This window comes from Pleurodeles waltl, chromosome 3_1 (genome assembly GCF_031143425.1).
Source record: "Pleurodeles waltl isolate 20211129_DDA chromosome 3_1, aPleWal1.hap1.20221129, whole genome shotgun sequence".
NCBI classification, from domain to species: domain Eukaryota; kingdom Metazoa; phylum Chordata; class Amphibia; order Caudata; family Salamandridae; genus Pleurodeles; species Pleurodeles waltl.
Window position 1 is genome coordinate 1,116,365,119 of NC_090440.1, and position 23,897 is coordinate 1,116,389,015.

The window sequence follows — 23,897 nt, forward strand, 5'->3', positions numbered from 1 at the left end:
TAGAGCTGGTATGTCCACATTTTAGGATGGCATGTCATCTTCAAATGGATGCAACCTTTCCTAAATGGTAAATGATAAGCATTGTAGGAGGCTGGCCTGGCTTATAGTGGGTACCTTGTGGTACTTACACCTTGTGCCAGGTCCAGTTATCCCTTATTAGTAGATTAGAGGTGTTCTAGCAGCTTAGGCTGATAGACGTAGCTATAGAAGAGCAGCTTAGGCTGAACTAGGAGACATGCAAAGCTCCTACTGTACCACTTATATCACTTAGCACTTTATCATAAGAAAACACAATACTCAGAGTCATTAAAATTAAAGGTACTTTATTTTAGTGACAATATGCAAAAAGTATCTCAGAGGAAATACTCCCTTAGGAGGTAAGTAATATACACACACAAATCAAAATCAGGTAAGTAACAGTTAGAAAAGTAGTGCAAACAATGTAGAACACAATAGAATGCATTAGGGAGAAATAGGCCTAAGGGCAACACAAACCATATACTCCCAAAGTCGAATGCGAACCACAAATGGACCCCAGGCCTAGTGTAGTGTGTAGAGGGTCGCTGGGAGTGTAAGAAAACACTAAGGGTGTCCAAGATACCCCACCCCACGACCCTGAAAAGTAAAGTTACCCTACTACCCCAGAAAGACAGTAAAGTCGAGATAGGGGCTTCTGCAAAGACAACAACTGACTGTAAAGCACTGAAGATGGATTCCTGGAACTAAGGACCTGTAAAGGAAGGGGACCAAGTCCAAGAGTCACGCAAGTGTCGGGGGGGAATGAGCCCACTAAACCCCGGATGAAGGTGCAAAAGGGCTGCCTCGGGCGGAAGAAGACGAAGATTCTGCAACAACGTAAGGTGCCACGAACTTCTCCTTTGGTCAGAAGATGTCCCATGGAGTGCTGGGGGATGCAGAGTTGTTTCCACGCAGAAAGCCTGCAAACAAGCCTTGCTAGCTGCAAGAGTCGCGGTGGAGGATATTGAGTGCTGCTAGGGCCCAGGAAGGACCAGGAGGTCGCCCCTTGGAGGAGGAGACAGAGGGGGCGCTCAGCAACACGGAGAGCCCACGCAGAAGCAGGTAGCACCCGCAGAAGCACCTGAACAGGCACTTAGAAGATCTGAGGATGACGGTCGACTCAGAACAACAAAAGAGGGTCCCACGACGTCGGAGTCCAACTCAGCGAGTCGGGCAATGCAGGACGGAGTGAGGGGACCTGGGCTAGGCTGTGCACGAAGGAAATCCTGGAAGAGTGCACAGGAGCCGGAGCAGCTGCAAAGCACGTGGTACACAGCTTTACAGTCTAGCGTGGGGAGGCAAGGACTTACCTCCACCAAATTTGGACAGAAGGGCCACTGGACTGTTGAGGACACTTGGACCCAGCCGGGACACACAGGAGGAGCTCTGGGCACCTCCCCTGGGAGGTGTGGTCAGGGGAGTGGTCACTCCCCTTTCCTTTGTCCAGTTTCGCGCCAGAGCAGGGCTGGGGGGATCCCTGAACTGGTGCAGACTGGCTTATGCAAAGAGGACAACCATCTGTGCCCTTCAAAGCATTTCCAGAGGCCAGGAGAGGCTACTCCTCCCAGGCCCTTCACACCTATTTCCAAAGGGAGAGGGTATAACACCTGTCTGAGGGGTTGGCAGCAGCGGTAGCTGCAGAGGAGACCCCGGAAAGTTAGTTTGGCAGTACCTGGGCTTGATGCTGGAGACCCGGGGCTGCATGGAATTGTCTCCCCAAAATGGTATTGGGGTGACAATTCCATAATCCTAGACATGTTACATGGCCATGTTCGGAGTTACCATTGTGACGCTACATATAGGTATTGACCTATATGTAGTGCACGTGTGTAATGGTGTCCCCGCACTCACAAAGTCCGGGGAATTTGCCCTGAACCATGTGGGGGCACCTTGGCTAGTGCAAGGGTGCCCACACACTAAGTAACTTTGCACCTAACCTTCACCAAGTGAGGGTTAGACATATAGGTGACTTATAAGTTACTTAAGTGCAGTGTAAAATGGCTGTGAAATAACGTGGACTGCAGTGGCAGTCCTGTGTAAGATGTGTCTGAGCTCCCTATGGGTGGCCAAAGAAATGCTGCAGCCCATAGGGATCTCCTGGAACCCCAATACCCTGGGTACCTAGGTACCATATACTAGGGAATTATAAGGGTGTTCCAGTATGCCAATCGGAATTAGTCACTAGCCTGCAGTGACAATTTTAAAAGCAGAGACAGCATAAACACTGAGGTCCTGGTTAGCAGAGCTTCTGTGATACAGTTAGGCAACACACAGGGAACACATACAGGGCATATTTTGTGAGCACTGGGGTCCTGGCTAGCAGGATCCCAGTGACACATAGGCAAAAACAAACATACATACAGTAAAAATGGGGGTAATATGCCAGGCAAGATGGTACTTTCCTACAATCATCATAAGTTGTTGGCTGCTGAGATAATTTGGTTTTACTTGTCAGGCCAAGCATTTGTCTTGTTTATCAATAAGGTAGTCTCAAAACATTTAACTACTTACAAATCAACCACTTTAATTTTCTACTGCTCAGTCTCTCTACTGTTCACAGTAACCCAAGGCCAATTATGTTTTACTGCCACACCAAGCCCAACCACATTAGCCTCCTCTACTCAGCTTGCCTGAGACAAAAAGCATGAGTCATACAGCAAGCCACAATAAAGACTTGCCAGAGAAGAAAAGAAGGAAATCACGCAGTTAAGCTTATCCATCCCAGGCCAGAAGCCAGCTTTGCCCGACCTGGACATGGTAGAAAGCGGTCTTAGAATCCAGGCTTCACCCACATTACCAGGAGAAACTTTACCAAATGACAAAACACAAAAATAAAACGTTGCCACAAAACTACAACCTATAAGATGGGACTGTGGTACAGGTACCATCTTAAACCCTTATAGTGTGCCAAAACAGCCAGGTACAAGGCTCCAAAGTTTTATACAGTTGCCAACTCAATATTATCGGGGACACCTGTGTGGATCCAAAGGAGCTCTAATATGAATAGTTCATGTTTAACTCACCTCTTTCATCAAGAAGAAGGTTCTCTGGCTTAATATCCCTGTGAGTTATTCCAATTCCGTGAAGATATTCCTAACAACAAATAAAAACAGAAGATAAGAAAAGGTCATTCCTCTTCTCGGGGTGCAACAAAACGTGAACTTGGAAGTGGATAATGCACTTACAACACCAGCCAAAAGTTGATGAAAAAATTTGTGTGCATCTTGTTCAGGCATTCCTACATCAGGCTCTGTAAGAAACAGCAAAAAAAAAATTAACTGCAAGGTTTCTTAGTTTCGTAAAGCTGAATCACAAATATTTGACAGTTTTATACACAGTTTTTTTTCATCAAAATGACTAGCAAGGCAATGTTAAAGATTACACTCTGCATTGCACAGGTTTTCATGTAAAGTGATTGCCTCAACAAATATTAGAAGCCTATTTTACTATAAAATAGCAAATTATTAATGATGAAAGAAAACAAAAAACATCCACTCACACCTATTTGGAAATAAATACATATATTTTTACACAAGGTTAAACAAGGGTACTACAGTAACAGTAGGAAGAGATGTGACTTATTAACCAGAGAAAACAATGAATTTTAATAGCTGAGGGAAGCACTGATCCCTCAACAGTTCTTCTGAGTAACTTTGAGCATGCGCTCAAAGCCTCTAGGAAAAACACTGTGTGACTGTCTTATAAACTATTACACTATTCATCTGCTAAAAGGGAATCAATTGCTCAAATCAAGTATAGCCATCAAGAGCTGTAGGTACTTAAATCCAGGATCAGAGAAGTGGATCCATGCTGATTAAAGTATACATTTGTGGAACTAGCATAAAAACAGAAAGGTCCTCGACTTGCGCCTTAACAGCTTTGAACAATATAGAAAGTGAACATTTTGAAACCATTACTAATATTTAAGGAGAAGAAAATAACTTTAAACTTATTTTGTGATACATTTTCACTCCCTTACCAATTCGATCAAAGAGCTCTCCACCGCTGCAGTACTCCAGAAAAAGATATTGAATGTTACCTTCACGTCGGTGCCCATAAAACTTGACAATGTTAGTATGATTTAGCATTTTATTGATGCAAATCTCTTTTTTGATATTTTCTGGACAGTCTGCTGCACGCTTCATGTCAACAATTTTTACTGCAACCGCTTCTTCGGTGCGTTTGTTCACAGCAAGTTGCACTCTGTCATGGGGGGAAAAGGCCACAATCAATTGACCTTCAGGGTGCATTTGACAAGTTAGAAAATCTTCTGCATGTTCCTACCATGGAGTTGTGCAGACTAGTGTAACAGACAATCATGGCACATAAATTAAAAGCACTAACAGACCCTGGAGTATTTTGCAATAGCCAAAAGCAAATTAAAGTACCAAAGAACTGAAAAGTCTCAAGTTTTTACATATTGTTTAAGCTAGTGGCTGCAGTCTGCACCCCAAAGAAAATACACAGCCATCTTACCCCACCCCCCCATCTTCCCCCTCCCCCACCTATTGGCGCAGTCTCAGAATACATAACATTTACCCAGTGAAACTGAAGCCCAAACACGTTATCCTAAATGAAGATTTGAAGGGCACTGCCATCCAGAAGGGGAGATTCACACAGTGAGAATTACAAAAATGTGGTACGTACTCTCCATAAGCACCTTCTCCCAAAGTCTGCACCAGATCCCAGTCTTCCACAAATGGTACTGCCATTTTTCATATGTGCAACCGATAGCGTCCAACTAACCCTAAAGTTAAAGAAAGAAAGAAATTATTTTAATGACTTTTTTCCTTCTCAGTACCAATGGCATTTTATCAGAAGGCTATATGGCAGATCTGTCTCACAAACTAATGTGTGGTTTTCATGATTGTGACATGGTTTAGAAAAGATGGTATACATTTTTCCTTGTATTACAGTAAATTTGACCATTGCGGTCCAAGACGTGTTGCGTCCCAAAGGTAGATTCTCAGAACAAAATCCCCAGGCAGTTGCAATCTGAACACTATATATATATATATATATAGAACGCTATACATATATATATATATATATATATATATACACATACATACATGCATATTTATCACCTAATGGCAGTCACCACTAGGTCGTTATAGTTAAGACCTAGTTTCTATAGAAAAAGCCCTTTTTGTGTTGCTAATAACTTTGGTGCCGTTTGATGAATCTTCAAGAAATTTTCAAAGAAAATACAACGCTCACTTCAGTGCCTTTCTGGAAAGTTTGGGGGTGATCGCTTCATGTTGGGCGTGAGTGGGGGTGGGGTACGGGGGGGGGGCTCAAGAAAAAGGGGGAGTTGTCCCAAAACGCTTTTTCCCCATTCATTTTTCCATAGAAATTTTGAACAGCGATAGCACCCAAGCCACTGTACAGAGTTACACCATATTTGGCAGAAAGGTAGCTCTTGGCCCAGAAAGAATCTTTTTTTAGGTTTCGCCTGCACAGCGCTTGCACTGTGCGTGTGAAATCTATTGAATTAAAAACATCCCTAAAAAGGGCCTTCGTCCCACTTACTCTTGCTTTCCTTGCTTTTATTGGGTCCTGTGCTTGCCACTTACTTTCCCCTTGTTTCTATTGGCTGGCACACTATGTCCTTGCATTTACCAATGCTTGTTCTTTGTGTGTCTCCTCTTATCAGTTTCCAGTCGACCAAGTACTGTTGCCATCCGCTTTGGTTTCAGAACTCAGCAACCATATAAGGCATGGGTACTCGCAAACATTTTCACGGGGGCCGCAGTTTGGTCTTTGATGTGACCGAGGGCCGCACTGATGGCACCAGGGTGGCAGTCGGGGTTGGCAGTGAAGTGGGTGTAAGATATATTTCTAGTGTCTGAATAGCACAACATGAAACCATAAACTTGGGAATATTCAGAGCTTCTCCACTTAACCAAGCTGTGTGACCCTAAGCAAATGTTTTATTTCACTTTCCCTGCTTTTTGTTCATTATTACATATGAGGACCTCACATGACTTCAGGATGTGTGCTGCACAAAACCTTTTTATATTTGATTTAATAAACTATAATGTTTTTGTATTATTGAAACCTAGGCCACCCAAAGAGTGCACATAGCTGACTTGCCTCTTAGCTTACCAAAGGAATTGTTGTCGGGGTGGGGGAGTGAATGTTTCTAAATTAAGGTTAGAAAATTATCACTTTGAAAAAATATATTTCTTCAATGCACTGATATAATCTGGTGTACTAAGGTGACATTTCTGCATGTTAATGAAATACACTTTTTGAATTTGGAGCAGACTTGATCGTGCTTTTACATTTTTGCTTCAAATAGGTCTTTAAAAATGAAGGTGTTTCTGATGTTACAGTGTTCAGAACCCCTCTGTTATCTATTTTCTTTACCTTCAACTCACCTTAAATAAACGCTTGCCTGTTTATTTACATGTTTTTAATGTTAGTGCTGAGTCTAGTTAAGAGCAGCCCAGTGCAGCTGGGCCGCAAGTAAAGGTCAGGAGGGCCGCTTGCGGCCCCCGGGCCGTACTAGGAGTATCACTGATATAAGGTTACATGAAACCGATCCATTTCCAGTTCCTTCCAGGAAAAAAAAAACAAATAGCTTTCTTTGCATTGCAGAGTCTTTGTAAAACACATGTGCTTGCGTGTGTGCATTCCCCCCCCCCCCCCCCCCCCAAAAAAAAAACTCCAGGTGAGCTTTAAATGTCAGGCATCCTGCCTCCCATCTTCTCCACCTCCCCCGTCCCCTGCCCTCATCAGACAGTGAGACTCAATGGTACCCTAAATAATCCTCACAAGGCTTCTGTAGCCTGTTCCATGCGATCAGCGCTTTTTATTTTTTATTTTGCACTTTATTATAGCGCAAACTCGACCAAAAGTTATTGAAGCGATTTACATGAGGAACTAGTAAAAGTGATTAGCCCACAATCACTGGATGTTGTCCCACCGAGACTTAAGCCCAGTTTGAAGAACAGGGTCTGTATGTGTGCGGGTGGTGGCAGGAGGAGTTGCCTCATTGTTCATCGTGTGAGCACAAGCTGTTCCACTCATGGCAAAAACACCAAGATGCCCCCAATTTGTACTCTGTTGGGCTTAGCAGACTAGCTTCTCTGCATTCCTTTGAGAAGAAAAAAGAATAACCCAATGGCAGGCCTTTAAAATAAAAGGAAATGCACTCGACTTCTAGCAACGGCTTTAATGCATGATCACTTCCTGCTGGAAAGTGAATGATTACTTGAATGGTTGTACCTTTTGCATTTGAACATTATTGTATGTGCATATGTCTGGTGTTCCTTTGTATGTAGCAGCTCAAAGAACCAATCACTTGATGGTGAGGCGGAACAAACTGCCAGCAACTCCCGGGTCACTTTGTAACAAATAATCGTAATGTTTTTTCTCTCTTAATTTTGCCTAATACTGTGCCTCTCTGTGTGTATGTTTTCTTTGTGTCAGCATGTTTCTTATTGTGCTTTATTCTGTTTTAACAAAAAAGCCACGCACAGTTAAACATTACTATAATAATTAGTAAGCACTGGCAAAACCAGTAGGTTTTGCCTCTATGAAATCTATTGGTTTTGTCTTTTTTTTAAGACATGTCACACATCAGGGCTAGCTGCTAAGCAGCAAGTCCTAAAGTTTTTGAAAACTACTATGACACGGTCACCGCTAAACTTTAATGCAGCACTTAAAAAAAAAAAAAACTTTAATATATGCTGCACAGCAGCTAGCTTTGCTGTTTGACATGCCTAAAAACACTGACAAAATCGATAAATTTCGTAGAGGCGAAACCTATTGGCTTTGCCAATGCTTGTTGTTATCTGGTGTAAATCCGTTCAGTAATTTGAGAGAAATTGAAGAAAATCCAAATTGTTATATAAAAGGGACAAAAAGGATTTGCGACCCCTCCCGATCTTGTGCTGAGATCTGAATGGCTGCCAACACTTTAACAAGTAAGTGTTGGTAGCCATGTTGGAACTCCGCATTAGCCGAGTCCCAGAAAAAAAAGGGGCCTTTGTATGGACACCCTGACCCCTTAGCTCTGGTGGTGAAGTCCTAGAGGGACCCCCCCTCCACCACCCACATGGCTAAAGAGCTTTTTAAAAATATTTTTTACAAAAAATGCTGCTTCAAATTTGGGCAAATATTAATTAGGAGCTAAAGATGGCCCTGGGGACAGCCACCCTCCAGGGCCGGGTCCTGCTATGTTCCATGATGCCCACCTCCCCGGGGCTGTTTGTTGGAAGGGGTGCCACACGGCTCCCCTCAAGGAACCAATGATGGCCCTGGGGACCTCCACAAGCCTCGCCATTCACTGCTAATTACCTCAGATATTACAGCAGTCATGACAACTTCTAAAACGTTCTTAAAATTATAATTGAAACATTAGCAGTCAAATTTTTTATGAAAGACCTGATCATGGCGAGGGCACGAGTTATAGTTGCCTTAGGACGTGAGCTATAGTTACTTGAAAGACCTCCAACTAAAACTGCTGAATTTATATGGTTTCATATGGGTAAGTTCAGAATCTGATTATAACATCACTTTAACCTTTGGTTTTTCAGTAAATTTTTACGTTTTTTTGAAACTCTATTTCCTGACTATAACGTCCCTGTAACCTCTGGCTTTTTCAGGGAATATGCATATATTTTTTTAACCAACTGGCAATAGCTAGTAGGTATAGTTAGGCCCATCGTTTCCCATAGACAAAGCATTTTTTGTTTTGCTAAAAACTTTGGCGCAGTTTGCCGAATGTTCATGACATTTTAAAACTTGTACGCTAATTATTTCAGCTGCTGTCTGGAAAGGTGTGGGGTGAGTGGTCAAGAGGGACTGAGAAAACTGGGGAGGAAGGGAGGTCCCAAAACGCTTTTCCCCTTTTCTGTGTGTATGGGTATTTAACAATTTTTGAACATCAATACAGCCTGAACCACTGAAAAGACTAAAGGAAAAATATATAAATATAGGGAAGCGGATCCGCAGGTACCTGTGGATCTGAAGCTCAGTGGGGGGAAACAATACCTCACCCACTCACATACCATACCCGTGATGCGCACGGCCAAAGGCCATGCGCAGCGTGGGGTTGGGTGCATGGCAGGGTTTGGGGTGGCTGCAGGTCTTGCGGCCATCCCCGGCTGCGCACAGCGAAAACTGTGTGGGGTGGTGGTTCTATTAACGTACAATATATATTACATTGCGATAAAATAGAAATTTACTGAAAAAAAAACAAAGGTTACAGGGACTTTATAGTTGGGTTCAAGCTTTTACCCAATCAAAACCAAAGAAATTCAGCAGTTATAGTTACTTATCTGAAGAAACTGTAACTCATGCCAGAGAATAACTTTAGCCTACAAGTTACATAGTTTCTTAACATAAGTATAACTGTTGAAAGTCTATGTTTTTGTGTGGGTAAAATCAAGAACCTAACTATAACGCCCTGCAACCTTAGTTATTTTTTGTAATTAAATTTTTATTTTTTTTAAAGATAGAAAAAAAAAGAAAATATATATATATACACACACACACACGTTTTTGCGGTGTGCTTTAAAAAATATATATATATGTATATATTCTGCTCAGCACTTGAGGAGGTCAGAGGTCATTAACAACAACCTTCCCCTAGAGATTCAGACGCCTTAATTCCAGTATTTTAAGTACCAACACATCTTTTGGCTGTCAACTGTGTTAATGATCCAAAATTCAAAACTCAATTCACACTAACATTGCTCACTCCGACAGTGTGCTCCTGAAACAAAATCAGGATGCTAGAAAGCCAGTGTGGTGCCTACATTAAAAAACAAGCATTTGCAATGCAACAGGTCTCGCATTTACTTGAGTTAGAGCTATTAGCGTTGTAAATTCATAACTCCACTTTTCTTGCCACATAAATTGATCAACCCTGCCTCACAATTTTGTCTTTTCCTGCCAAATAATTCCAGTAGACGTATGATGTGGCGTGCTTGGTGAGCACGGTGTGAGGCAACACACTCCCAGCAGGTTCTTGAGATCCCCGACATCTCACGCGCAGGGGTGAAGCTCAAAGCTACCCCAAGGCCCGCACCTTCGTCTAGAGCACTAGCAACTGCTGCGATCTGATGCCACCGCAGGCAGCTCTTAATATACACTTTGGGTGCTGCGAAGAATTGAGTTTTAAAACATGTGGCGTAATACACACTTCCTAAACTGTACAGCTGCTTATTTATGATGTGCAGCAATAAAGGCGCAGAGTACAGCGTCTAATAAACAACTGGCTCAGAAGTCCCAGTAGTGACCGTCAGCAACCACCCTGACTCAGCATAGTTTGAGTAGGCAAGTGAAGAAACAACTAGGGCAAAGTAATGAATGCCACTGGTGGGGCCCACTGGCCCTGTGCTAACATCCATAGAAAGCATGCGGTGTAGGAGAACTCTTAATCCGACCGCTGCCATACACGTATGAACTTCACTGAACCCCAGATGAAAAGCAGAACACGGGGAGTGATGGGCGAGATCTAGAGGGCTTACAGACAAGAACTGTAGTGTGCGTGTGAAGAAAGCGCTTAAAAGGGCACCAACGTACTGATTTACTATAACAATGACAGTGGTTCTCAAAGATTTCCGTGGACGTGCAGTGTTGTATTAAATCAAAATAACCCGAATAAAATAAGCGCGAGACAAAAGTACAAAGTATGACAAACTAATTCTTTCTCGCAGTCCTGCAATCATTCTGTGGCTATGTATGACAATAAGAAATTAATGAAGAAAAGTTTCAAATTTGAATTTGTCAACCAAATGTAACACGCCCTGGCACGCTAACCAAACAAAAATATTAACTGGAATCATGTAATGTGCAAGTCCAAAGACTATACATCACAACACGAAACAGAACCATCTCAAAAGGAAAAACAGCGAACAAAACAGGGCAGCAATCTTAAGCACTGAGATCAAGGTAGAAAAACTCTCAGAATTACTATTTTTAGAATGACAATTGCAGTTCCTCAAAAAGATTAAGCAAGTAATGAATGCTGCATAATTTCAATAAAGCAGAGTCAAGCAAGATTTCCAAACCCGAACGTGTGGAAAACATTTGCAGATCAATTAAGCTCCCCTCCGTCTGACTCCATCTGAGAGTGCAGCCTCGACAGCTGTTTGCAGGATTTCTTTGCTATCCAGCCTTACGTTTGCGATAAGCGAGCTGAGGAATAGCTCTGCTGTCTCATGGGTATGAAGGCGATATAATCTGCTGCTTCATGTCCAGGTCTGTAATATTTATGGAAAACGAGGGATAGCTCTGCTCCATAAGACCTATGCTTGTGAGAGGAGTATAATTACAACTGCTTCCTGTTGCACTGGGAGCCCCGGATGAAGCTGCACAAATATGGAGCGGGAGGTGGGACAATCCCGGCGGTCGCTTGATGAATAATACTATGGTGCCATGGTGCAGTGCAAGCAGAGAGCAGCTGCTCTATTGCACCGGAGGTCAGGCGAGGTTTTACTGCGACTAGGTCAGGACTGACCTCACTGAAACTCAAGTCAGTCACTTTGGCCACAGGCAGGAAGGGGGACAGACAAAAGTAAAAGTTTTTAAAAAACGAGCACAGTTAAAAACAAGCATTTGGAATGCAATAGTCTGGTGTTTGCTTGAGTTAGAGCTCAGAGCAGCACTGATCGGCGAAGGGTCAGAATGAGCTGCTCCGTCCGTCCAGCCCCCTTACCTGTGATTCTGCTGGACCTCTTAAATGGTGACATGCTGCCAATGGGCCGCGGGAGAGACCAGCTGTTTCGTGTTTCCCGGGTCCATTTGCGAGACACGTATCCAGCCGAGGGTTTGTTTTTTAAATCCGGGACATGTTTCAGCTCATAAAAGCAGGAAGACATGTCCCCGGATGCCAAACAAAAACAAGCATTTGAACTGCAATGGCTTTTGCGTTCGCTCGAGTTAGAGCTATTACTGTTTTCCTGCCACACAAACTGAAAATAAAAAGTAAAACAGTTGACATAAGCGGCCCTCCCCGCATCCATCATTCACACCTGCTGTCACAATGGGGAAGGCAGATAAAGGCCAATTTGTCGGTTGCCAGGTCCCAGCCAGATTCCCTGATGGCACAAGAACCTGATCCCCAGCTGTGGTGTGCGACGGTGCTTAAGAACATGCTATTGGCTATGCAACAAAGATTGCAACCTAGTGATGGGAAGATAGACTCCTTCAACATCCGAATGGACTACATGGCGGCCCAGCTGGATAAACAGACCGCACAAATGACGGCAGCAGAACAACATATCTCGACTATCGAAGATGACCTACAGTCTGTCTCCGCAAAGTGTCTAAATATGGAAAAACTGTTGACAGTCATTCAGGCCAAGAATGAGGACCTGGAGGTGTGATCCTGCCGAAACAACCTTAGAATTACCAGAATGCCGGAATCCACCAACACAAGCAAAATGGAACTATGTGTGGAAACTATGCTGTGAGAGCAGTTTAGGGCAGATAATGCTGGTGGTGGAGTGAGCACATAGGTTGTTGGAGGCCATACCCCCTCCTGGTGCATCGTTGTGCCCTATAATAGCCAAACTGCTCAATTAAAGATATTGGGACATGGTCCTCCACCTAGCACGCAGAAAGAGGGATATACAATACCTAGGCAATGCAGGTGCATTTTTCTTTTTCACGACTTCACAGCAGCAGTACAGGCAGCACATAAGAAGTATCTCCCTATCAAGAAAAACCTCCAGCATGGGGGCATCTCCTATGTCATGCTCTATCCGGCCAGACTCTGCATTGATAACGGCCGCAGAAGATACTGACTACTCCTGAGGCAGCCATGGCCTGAAAACAATCTCTGAAATGTCCTGAAAAACCAGAATCACACATGGACGACCCAGGTGAATGTTTAGGGAACATAACTACTGACCATGTTCAGTACTGGTTTATCTTAGCTTGACCTCCAGTGGTGGTCTTGCTACCCTTGTGGGGCAGTGGTCACCTAAAGTAAATCATAGAAAAGCACACAGGACGTCTGCTTATGCCACACTGCATCATCTCTGCTCTATATGGTCCACAACACAGCCTATGTCGGGTGGGTAGCAGGTGCAGATGCCTGCAGTTAGGCCGTCCTTGACTCTGTGTAGCCCCTGACCAATGCTTAAGATATGCTGCATGTAAAGACAGTGAATTTCTTCTACATTGCAAAACTCGATAAAAATATTTTTTTTAAAGCTGGTCCTAAATACCTGGTCGATTTTTACCACTGAAAGGATGACCAAATGGCTAAAGAGCCCTTGCGTTGTTAAGCTAGACGGGCTGTTTTTAGTGCCTTGAAAATCACCCATTTCCTTAGTCACAAACAAATGGAGAAGTAGTGTGTTGTATAGACATACTAAAGAGGCTAAGGGTCTCAATCATTTACAAAGTCATGATGAAGGACACCCCCACTTACTTTGCAGGTGAACTCACTATCTCTGGTGTACCTCAGAACACCAACAGCCAGGTATCGTCAGACTGGAGACTAAGTTAGGCTAAAAAACTAAAATAAATTATAAAATAAACAAGGCAGCATGCTTTTTCTATTTATTAACTCAGGATCTGGAGCAACACTTGCATATTCATAAGGACTGCCCCAAAGCAGGTCTATTTTAGGAAAGAGTTAAATACACACCTCTTATGAACATTACATTACAAAGCAGCAACAATTCAATAACCAGCGACCTCTCCCATCACTACAGGACTGTAGGTTTGCTTTTGACCATGTAAAGTGTCCTGCTGTCTTTTTGGCAATTTTTGCACAATACAAGTAGCGCAAACACACACACACACACACACAAAATTACACAGCCAATGCATGAACTCCATCACACCCACGGTTCATAAATTATTAATAGATTAATTAAAAAACTGTTTCATTACAAATACAAAACATAGCACAGCATAGTCTGCATTCCCATTTTAAAACCAAAATGGTCACATAACAAAAACACTTGGTCAATTTAGACAAGTAAAAATTGCACAATCTGTTCTAGCCAATCAATCCTAAAAATGAATTATTTGATTTCATAGAAGATTTATTCAATATAGTCCAAGTAAAACATCACAGTACTTTCAGGATGGGAAATGGCTTTAACAATATGGAATGGCCACGTCTTCTAAGACCAGCCTAAGTCCACCTCCACCCAAAACATCAGTTTGTCAATTTGAGATCAACATACTGTTGTAAATTAAACCAACTTGACTGTCTGATCTGGGGCAGCACTGGTAGAGGGTCATGGAGTTACTTGTGCTCGGGCAAGGCAATTACGTGCTGAACTGATGGTCTGAGGGAGATTGTTATAGAGTTAATCAAGGTGAACAGTTCAACTGTTCACTGGACAGTTTGGACACTGGATGTTTTTAGACGAGTTCTCAAACAAAGCTATTGCTAGGTCCAGAAATGTTGGAAGCTTAGTTAGAATCTGCTCATCTGTTACACATAAACATTAGTTGAAGGCTGCATTGGTTGATCTCACTCCTGGGCAACTGAAGCACAGGCACAAGAGCTTCTTTCTAAAATCTAGAGGAAGTGGGCAAAGGAATATTACTTCTATTATTGATTCAAATTTGCTTCCACATCTCCTGAAACATGAGCATGCACCTTTGAACTTCCATGGTTGAATGCTCTTCAGAGCTAATAATAGAAATCTGCCTCTACAGTATGTGTTACGTGCTGAATGTTTCAGTTTGATAAGTGGACATGGCTGCCAGGAAATGGAGGCCAAGAATAGCAATAAGAGATTTGCTTTTTGTAAATTTCCAAAGGCTTCCAGATTGGTTTGAAAACTTAAATTCTTAGCAGCTCTTTTAGCCACTACCCTGACATGACTGTGGTATTGACTAGACTCCCACAACTCGCCAAGTTGACTATTTATTTATTTAGTATGTCTTCAAGGTGCCACAACCCACTGACTTGGTGAATGCTGGGCTGAGTTGTCGGTTCCTTCCAGATCAAACTTTTTAGCAACACCTTAGGTGCCATTCTCAGACTCTGACAGTAGTTCATAGATCTGAGGTCAGCTAGTGTGGTCATATCTGGTAGACCAAATTCGAGACTTCACTGGCTAGAGGGCATACTTTTTTGGCAGTGCAAATGTTGCCCTGATTGCTCCAGGGTAAAGCTTCAAGGCTTTTATGAAGCAAACGGGATAATACAGAAGAACAGAAATCACTTTGGCTCTGACTATTTTCTGGATTTGTATGCCTTTCAGACATTTTAATTGGTTAGAAGTAAGCCTTAACTGATGTTGCACAAAAAAAACAATGGCTAAGACACATTTTAACTGATGGTCAAATTTGAATTTTTCATCAATCCATACCACCAAATACATGTAAGGCCTCAGGTGATGAAATCGGTTGAATGTCGATTCTCACTGGTTTTTGGACTTGCAGCTTAGGAATTTCCCAATTTCTTGTTTAGGCCAGATTCAGTTTTAGGTCATTATTGAGGCTGTAAACATTGAGACAATGTAAGGCCCTTTGGCGGCCAATTGGTGTCTGATCAAGACAGAGTGACATTAGCATATTGTATAAGCAGCACATGTTGATTACTTAGTTTCATTGGGTAGGTCGAGTTTACGAAGTGATGTTAATAAATCAGCTACATAAAGGTTAAAAAGTACAGGCTCCGGTATGCAGCCTTGCTTTAGGCCCTGGTTAGATGGAATTTTCTTTAAGAGCACGGACCCATGCCCAACTTGATACATACCTATGTATCCGTGTGAAGCAGTCTAATTGCCTTTAATAGATAGCCAGGAATATCCCATATCTGCAGTTTCGCCCATAAGGTGCCACAATTCACTTTGTTGCATGCCACACTAATCTAAAAAGCAGGCATATAGTGACAACCTTAGTTTTAGAGCCTTGTTAGCAACGAATGTTAGCTCCTCTAGTAGTATCCTGATGAATGCTTTTTGCCTCCATATCCAGTAGGGGGGTGGGTCAATAGTTTTGTCGTACATTTCTTGTACCCTTCTTATCGATGGGTTGGAGGAATGAGCCTTGTCAATTGTCAGGAACTTTGTTGTTTGAGAATATTTCTGTATAGACAATCATGAGCATGGTAGACCACCGAGCTGTGTCTAATTTGAAAACTGCTAAGGGGACTCCTTTTGGGCACATGTGCCATTTGTATATGATGCCATAAGCACCTTTGAAACTGTGTATGCTGTAAGGCATAGTGCAGGTGTTTGAGGGCTGGACTCCTTGTTATTTACCATTGTCACAACAATTCGGGCATATTGGACCACACTTTTCCCTACCAAGTCTGTAGCCTCAGACGTCCTTCTGTTAGGCGAAGTAACCCATATGAAGATTCCCCCTTTGCATAGGCAATTAGTAAGCCTGACCACCTCGCCAAAGGAAGAACAGAAAAGGGTACATGGACCCAGCAACAAAGGAATGCAGCACCGGTGAGGGGGTAGATTAACTGGGAGATAGTGTGTTACTGCACTCTCAGGAGAGGCTGAAGAAAATACAATTACTATTCACTCACAGATCAAAGTTGTGCAGAGAAAAAAAAAAAATACATCATTTAGGCACTGAATAGAGATCAACAGCAAGTGTTACCTCTGGACCAGGGACAATTTAAAGACAACTCAAGGGCACACCACTTCATTGTGTTATTGAATAACTACCTGGTGAAAAAAAACTTGAATGCATGCATGGTAGCCAACATCACAGCAGGTGACGGAGAGAATGATATTCTTCCTAGAGAGAAGAACCAAGGCCAATGTGTATGGTACCTATTAACCCTCGACACACCCTCGTCATTTGGAAGGCTTTGTAACTTCTAGAAAGAACATGTGTTAGAAGTTCCTTTTAAGAGGAAAGGGATGTGATGCAGTACAGACAGTGACCCAAGGACACAAACTGCCTTCATCTGCGTTCCGATAATCATCTCTAAAAATAGGTATATTTGCTGAATTTAGTGAAATGTGCTTGGACAGAGGATGAAAAACAGGAACTGTCCTGGGAAATCTGGGATGCCTGGTGTTGGACCTGGCCCTTTCTGCAAAGCCATCCCAAACCTATTTGCCTTCACTCCTGTTATTTTTGCTGAATTTGTTTTTGCGGGCTTTAGGACTCTGCGTTTACCACTGCTAACCAGTGCTAAAGTGCTCTCCCCTTAAAACATGATAGAACTTTTTTGTACCCAAATCGCATATTTAATTTACTTGTAAGTCTTTAGTAAAGTGGCACTACATATGCCAAGGATCTGTGAATTAAATGCTACTAGTGGACCTGCTGCACTAGTGTACCACCCACTTAAGTAGACCTTTAAACAGGTCTCATTCCTGCCACTGCAGAGCCCGTGAGTGCAGTTTAAACTGCCATTTTGATCAGGCAAAATAAACCTTTTGCCAGACCCAAACCTTCCTTTTAATACATACAAGTAACCCCAAAAGTAGACCTTAGACAGCCCCAGGGGCACTGTGCACTATTTTAAAAAGTTGCACATGTACTTTTAAGTTTTATATGTCCTGGTACTTAAAAATTCAGACATTTTTTTCACTACTGCAAGGCCTAGCTCTCCCATAGGATAACACTGAAGTTGCCTTATTACATAAGTGTAACTTTCAATTGGGAAGAGGTAAATCCTTCAAGGCTGGTGTCTCTGGAATCCGAATTTAAAAACCTAACTTATGGTGAAGTTGGATTTCAATTTAGAATTCTAAAAAGGCAACTTTTAGAAAGATGGCATTTGCTTGCCTTTGCCATTTGGTGCCTGCAGCCTGTCTCAGGTCACATGGCCAAGCGTACGTGACCAATAGGCTCTGCGTATTCCTATCAGACAGCCACTTAAAAGGAGAGTATAATGGCCTGTCACTGGCAGGGTGGGAGAAAGGAGCTGGGCCCAGCTTCACTTTCACTTGAATAGGCTGTGACCTGACTCCACACAAAGAGCTGCATGACCCCTGTAGTTAGTATGGAGCTAGCGCAAGGAAGACCGGGCATCTGTTCACCTCAAAGCCATGCCTCTAGAAGGCTGTCCCCACTTCAAACCCACACATGTGCATAAAGGAAGGACTTCAGATACGACCACTTCAGTACACTTCTGGACTTATGGATACTCCACCAGAAAGAAGGACGGTTGGGCTGCTAAAGGGCTGCCACTGTGCTGGACTCCTGCTTTGCTGACTAGCTGCCCTCTTGCTTGGGAGTGAGAGAGACTTGACCTTTTTGTCTCTCCAACCCAGAGTTAACTCCAAGTGCTAGTTGGCTGGCCTCCTGATCTAAGGTCTCAGGGACACAAAAGTCTTCCAACCACCTTGCTTCTGCACCTGAACTCTGCCATCCTTGAGAATACCCTGCCAAGTGGTGCCACCCCTGTCCTGGACCCTTGGAAGTGGGCCTAAGGTGCTTGCCAGCTGAACCAAGGTATTGTCTCTGTTAAGCAATGCATCTCCTCGGCCAAACAGCTCATCTTTAAGCAGAACCGACGCATCGCCACTGCTGAGTGGATTGGACATGGCGCAGAAGACTTGCATTGCAACCTGCATCTTGGGTTTGATGCATTGCCTTGGAAACCACTGCTGCGCCATACTTCCCTGAAGCAAGTCCCCCGACAATGCCAAAACACAGCTCATCAGACCAGACATCGCCTGAGCTGAACAACACATCCCAGACATCAGGCTTTGCAGCACAAGTCCTGTTGACGGGATCCTCAGCATCAAGGCGACAGGACTTCGCACTGCAGTCTCTACGCTTCTCAGAACCAACATTGCATTGGATGAGCAACGCATCATTAGCTTGGATCCAGGCAACGCTCCTCAACCAGGATGTAATGTGCTTTGTTCAGTGGGCCTAACTGGGTCCCTGTAGCCGGCTCTTACTCCATCGCGGTCAGCCTGAACTTTTGACTTTGTCCCGGTCTGGCGCAATCAGATATTTTTTTTTTTTACTTTTAGGTACTATAGTAGAGGTTATTTAATAAAAAAAAAATCACAACTCAAGTTCTACTGATTGGATTTTGGTTTCTTTAGTCTTGTTTTATGTATTAAGTTCTATTTTGCTAACCTGCTGTGGGACCTTTTTGTGTGGTGTTTTCACTGTTTTACTGTTTGACGTGTTGCACAAATACTTTACACATTGCTTTCAAGCTAAGCCTGACTGTCTATGCCAAGCTACCATACCCATTGGGCATTACCTGCGTACACAGGTGGTGTTTTGTCATTAATCATTATTTCATCAAGATCTGGGGTCTGGCACAATTATCTTCTCTGGTGCAGCACGAAACAGATTGTGTTTCATGCACCTTCAGGGAAAAAGGGAATTAGGTTATTTCTCGGAGTTAGTGCTTTATTTTCAGATTGAACAGCTCGGAAACAGTGAGCAAGGTTTGCTTCTTTTTTAACTGTGCCATCCGAAAATAAAGCACTAATTCTGAGAAATATTGGATTAAATGAATCCACTTGATACTTGGGTGACCACTTGACATTAAAAACTCTGGATGGTAACTGTAAACATTCGGGATAAAGGGTCTAAATTCAGAAGAAATATTTAGGACAAATGGTCAGTTTTACAATCCCATCGGAGGTCAAGCAAAAAATATAAAAGTAAATAAACGCCTGACAAACGTACAGGTAAACATGAACACAACAACATGTCGCATAATGCATCATACACCCAAGTCACCATCCAACATTCAACACAGCGAAACAACTTCTTACACTCTATCCAGTTGGCCCACGTTTTGACGCAATAGCTCAGAAGACATCTAAAAAGCCCAACTGGCCTTTTCTCAAAAATTATAAAATACAAATCCTCGGTTTGTGCTCATGTTTCAATTTTGCAGAACACTTAAGTACATATGGATTTTTCCTAGGAATTGTATGTTTTTGTTGAAAGAACATCTCATGCCGAAGAGTGTCCTTCACTAAATTTAATGAACTCTCCCATAAAAAAGTACTGATTTCTGTACAAATAGTTTATTTTGGGGAAAAACCCATATAAACAGTACAATTAAAACAGTGTAGCACAAACTAGGCAAGAGCAAGTGAAAAATAAAAAATAAAAACTTAAAAACTAACATTAAAATTAGGTGATGTTCAAAGATCTAGAATTAAAAGTCAACACGTTATAAAAACAAGGGAATATAAGGGCAGTGAAAGATGGAACATTCATTATCTCAACTCGTTGCCTTTGAGGGCCAAATGGGACCTACGTTTCCAGGCATTATAGAACAAACAGGTTAGCACAGGCAGTACCAGCAAGGAGGTATCAAATTTAAGTGGTGCTACAGATGACCTCAAGGTCCGCACACCTATTGTATTTAGTAAGGGTCTGAGCCACTGTAACCAGGGACCATCAAATTTCTGAAATAAAAGAAAACGTGTTTCACCGTCGATGACGATACTGTTGAACAACTGCTAAGCCTCATCAGTACGTCAGGTGGTTCAAAAGGAAATTTCCATCTCTTTTTAACATAAGTCTAGATGATTGGTACAATTGAGTCTAAGCATTATTCATAAACGGTGCTAAATTCCTTAAGATGAATGCACCATTAGTAGGATTTGCAACCAGGTAGTCCCAAAAAAGGTTCTTATAACCACATTTAATCGTATTAATAGCATCAGTGGTAAACTAGCTGGTTGAATTTCAAAGTTCAGACAGGCCCAGCACAGACAACTCCCTCTGGGTGTGCCTGAAACAGCCCAAGGTTGCACAGTGGGTCAGGGATAAGTCCATCGTGCAAAGCTTCCCTATATATCCTCAACTCTAAAGTGTACCACAATCTTGACCAGTAATATATTGGTCTCAGCTTTGCGAATGATAACAGCGTTCATTACACTGAGGTCAAGAAGCATTGGCGTTGTTGCTGTAGTTGATGGTAATTTCAATACTTCTTTGAAGATTTGCAGCTAACAGTGCAAGTAGGTTAGGTGCTGCCTCCGTACCTCATGAGAAAAATGTATGCCCCTGTAAGGGAAGAAGACCTGTTCAGGGGAAGAGTTCAATGGAACGTTACTCACGATTCCCTTGTATTATGCAGATCTCAGAGTGTACTATCACCCAGGAAGGAATCCTGGCCCTGAGCAGGTGAGTCTAGCAAAACATGGGAGCCTAAAGGAACTGCTCGAAAAGTAAGGTCTTCAGCTTCTTGTGAATTCTAGAGGTGAGAATGAGGCTCTTGTGTATAGTAGCAGAGCTTTTCACGCTGTAAGAGAAATGTAGGAGAAGGCTTGACAGCCGAATATGGGTTTCTGTACGTGTCAACTGTCTGCAAGGAGGAGTTCGGACGAGCAGGGGTGTATGAAGGTTTTTTAAAAAGCAGGTATGATCAGTGATGTAGTGCCTATGAAGCGAGAGTGTGAGCGAAACAACTAGGTTTTGCCACATTGATTGAGACCCTTAAAAGAACAATATTCTACGAAATCAGTTTAATTCTGGAGACCATCAGGGGTCTTGGAGACAGGGGAATGCCGTCAGCAACAGAAATGTTGCCACCTTGATCCCACCAGAAAATGGGTAATACTTGTACCAGATTTGACAAACTCTGTTGAAGTAAAAGGATAATAATACAGGCACTAGGATGGGATTTCAGGTGCAATACCAAGATCAGATAAAGTAGACCACAATAAATTACGGGGAACGTTGTCAGGTACAGAACTTAGGTAATACCACATATGATAAATGCGGTTTCAATATCACAAACTTAGTTAGGAGATATAGCCTAAAAGCTTGATATATTGGACTAACTTTGTTCCTGAAGCCAGACTGACAGAATCTTATTTTCCTTAGCCAAGTTCGCCATCCTTGAAGCAGTACACTTGAAAAACGTTCTATATATTGTTGAGCAGGCCGAGGGCAAAAGCAGGGCAATGCCCGTCTCCCTTCTTAAAAATAGGAACAAACTCCTCTCCCAGCCGAGTCGGAAAATATGGCTCCCTTAAAAATACACTGCTATGAAGAAAAGGAAAGAGCCCCACAAGATAGGAACTCATTTATAAAGGTCCGCCTGGATACAATCAAGAACGTCTGGCTGGAGAACAATATCACAAGGGTCTCTTCCCTAACGAGCAGCTGCCCCCAACACTGATCTGTTCTAGGACAGACCCACAGTATCTTCTCTAAGAAGAAGGGAGTCCAAGCACTAACTTCCGAATAGTCCAGGGTTCCAGAAACCTCGGTCAAGGTCTGGAGCCCCAACACCACCCACCCCTTAAACCAAAAATATTGGTGAGATGTATAGCCAGGTGTCGTCTCTCTTTCAATATAGGATCGAAAATGTCTTTCCCGGAGGGACAACGTTAACTGCCCCACTATAATAACTACTGGTCGCAGTGCTGTATCTCATTAGCAGGCCCGCCTCCACGCCAAGTGCAGAGAACAAGCCTAACCCTGCACCCCATACGAACGCCAAAAGAGCACAAGGGTGTCTGCCCTTCACCCCGCCCCTTAAAGTCCAGTGATCTTAGACGGGATTCCCCTACTTTTACAATTCCCTTAGCCCCCTTCCAATATGCCCTCCCCCCTGCAACAGTTCGCCATTGCTTCCCGCAGTTACTACATAACACATAATACAGTGCGAGCACTTTTACCTGAAAAACAGCAAATCTTCTAGTTTCGCGCCAACCAAAACTGCGTATAGCGCATGCGTCCTGCATCCCCAATCACTGGTTGCAGATTGCGACCAATGAACACCGCGCTGCAGTCGGGCGAAAACTAATTGTAATGGGGTCGCCATTTTGTATTAGTCACTTCTGGTGTTGAATGATGGTAACGCAGAAAGTAAACTGTACTACATGTTCCCCGTGAGGCTTTTACGCCCCGCGTTAGTACCCATTTATTGAACCGTGGCGGTGTCTGCAAAAGATTACGGGGTTGAGTATGTAATCTGCAGGGGGGCGAGACGTGGTCACGTAGTAGTGGTTCAATCCCATTAGTGCAATGACAATTACCATACTCTACAAGCATTTGCAATACAATGGGTCTCGCGTTTGCTCGAGTTAGAGCTATTAGCGTTTAAAACTCGTAACCGGACGTTTCCTGCCACATAAACTGAAAAGTAAAACAGTTTCACATAAGCAAGCCCAAGGCCGCCATGAGCACGAAGCAGATACACAAAAGGAAAGAGAAGTTCACTTGCAGTGAAACTATTGGCAAAAGTGCAATTATGCATGTAACCGGCAAAAGTGCATTAATCCATGTACCAGGGTCAATGTCCTGCAAAGCGCTCGATTACTGCCCAGCGAGATCGCACTGCCTACTTAATAAAAGCAAAAAGTAGTCCAGAAACCATAAGAAAAACATCGAGCCTCGTATGCTTTCAGTAGTTGGCCGGTGCGCTCGAGGAGGGCTAAACACCGGAAAAGGCATGACGGGTGCATGCCTTTCACTAATGAAATCAAGTGAATTTTAAAAGGCATGGCCATGAACCAACCAAACTGATGGGCGTGACATGGTTAAAAGCCCATAGAGAGATTGCACCATGGACAGAGCGTTTTGCGAGCTCAACCCTAAAAAGCACATAAATTAAAGGAAGCACATAAAGTGGTAGGTGCAAACTAATCTGCTATTACTGTTTATTTTATGTTGCTCAAACTCTAAGCATAATTAAAGAACTCGATCTGCTCTTAGAAGCTGTTATATTCCATCTCATGCCGGCCCACGGGAAATGAGAAAGACAAAAATACATCTGTGTAGCTGCCACTTGTTAATTCCAAGAGGTTGCTTGAATAATAATATCAAGGTGGGAGATGCAAAATATTCTGTTGTTACAGTTTATTTTATGTAGCTAAGTAATAGAGGGTGCCAATCGCATACTGTGTCAGGGATAATTTGAATTTAAAGAAACGTTGCAATCTATTCTATATTAATTTGCCACGAAGCAAGCTTTGTTTATATTGGCAAAAATCCGTCATATGCTGCCTGCATAAACAAAGGTATCTACA

General features: G+C 42.9%; 1 protein-coding gene across 2 annotated transcripts in view; it reads right to left on the bottom strand.

Moving 5' to 3' along the window:
- The window catches only part of CHEK1 (checkpoint kinase 1), a 129,447-nt gene extending 106,793 nt beyond the window's left edge, over positions 1-22,654 (bottom strand). For both annotated transcript variants that reach the window (XM_069224403.1, XM_069224402.1), the window contains exons 1-5: positions 22,545-22,654; positions 4,666-4,765; positions 3,998-4,221; positions 3,204-3,268; positions 3,042-3,111 (exon numbers count right to left, since the gene is read on the bottom strand). In XM_069224403.1, coding sequence (XP_069080504.1) covers positions 3,042-3,111; positions 3,204-3,268; positions 3,998-4,221; positions 4,666-4,730 — 424 coding nt within the window. In that variant the 5' untranslated portion in view covers positions 4,731-4,765; positions 22,545-22,654. The remainder of the gene's footprint in view (positions 1-3,041; positions 3,112-3,203; positions 3,269-3,997; positions 4,222-4,665; positions 4,766-22,544) is intronic.
- Positions 22,655-23,897: the final 1,243 nt, after the last annotated feature.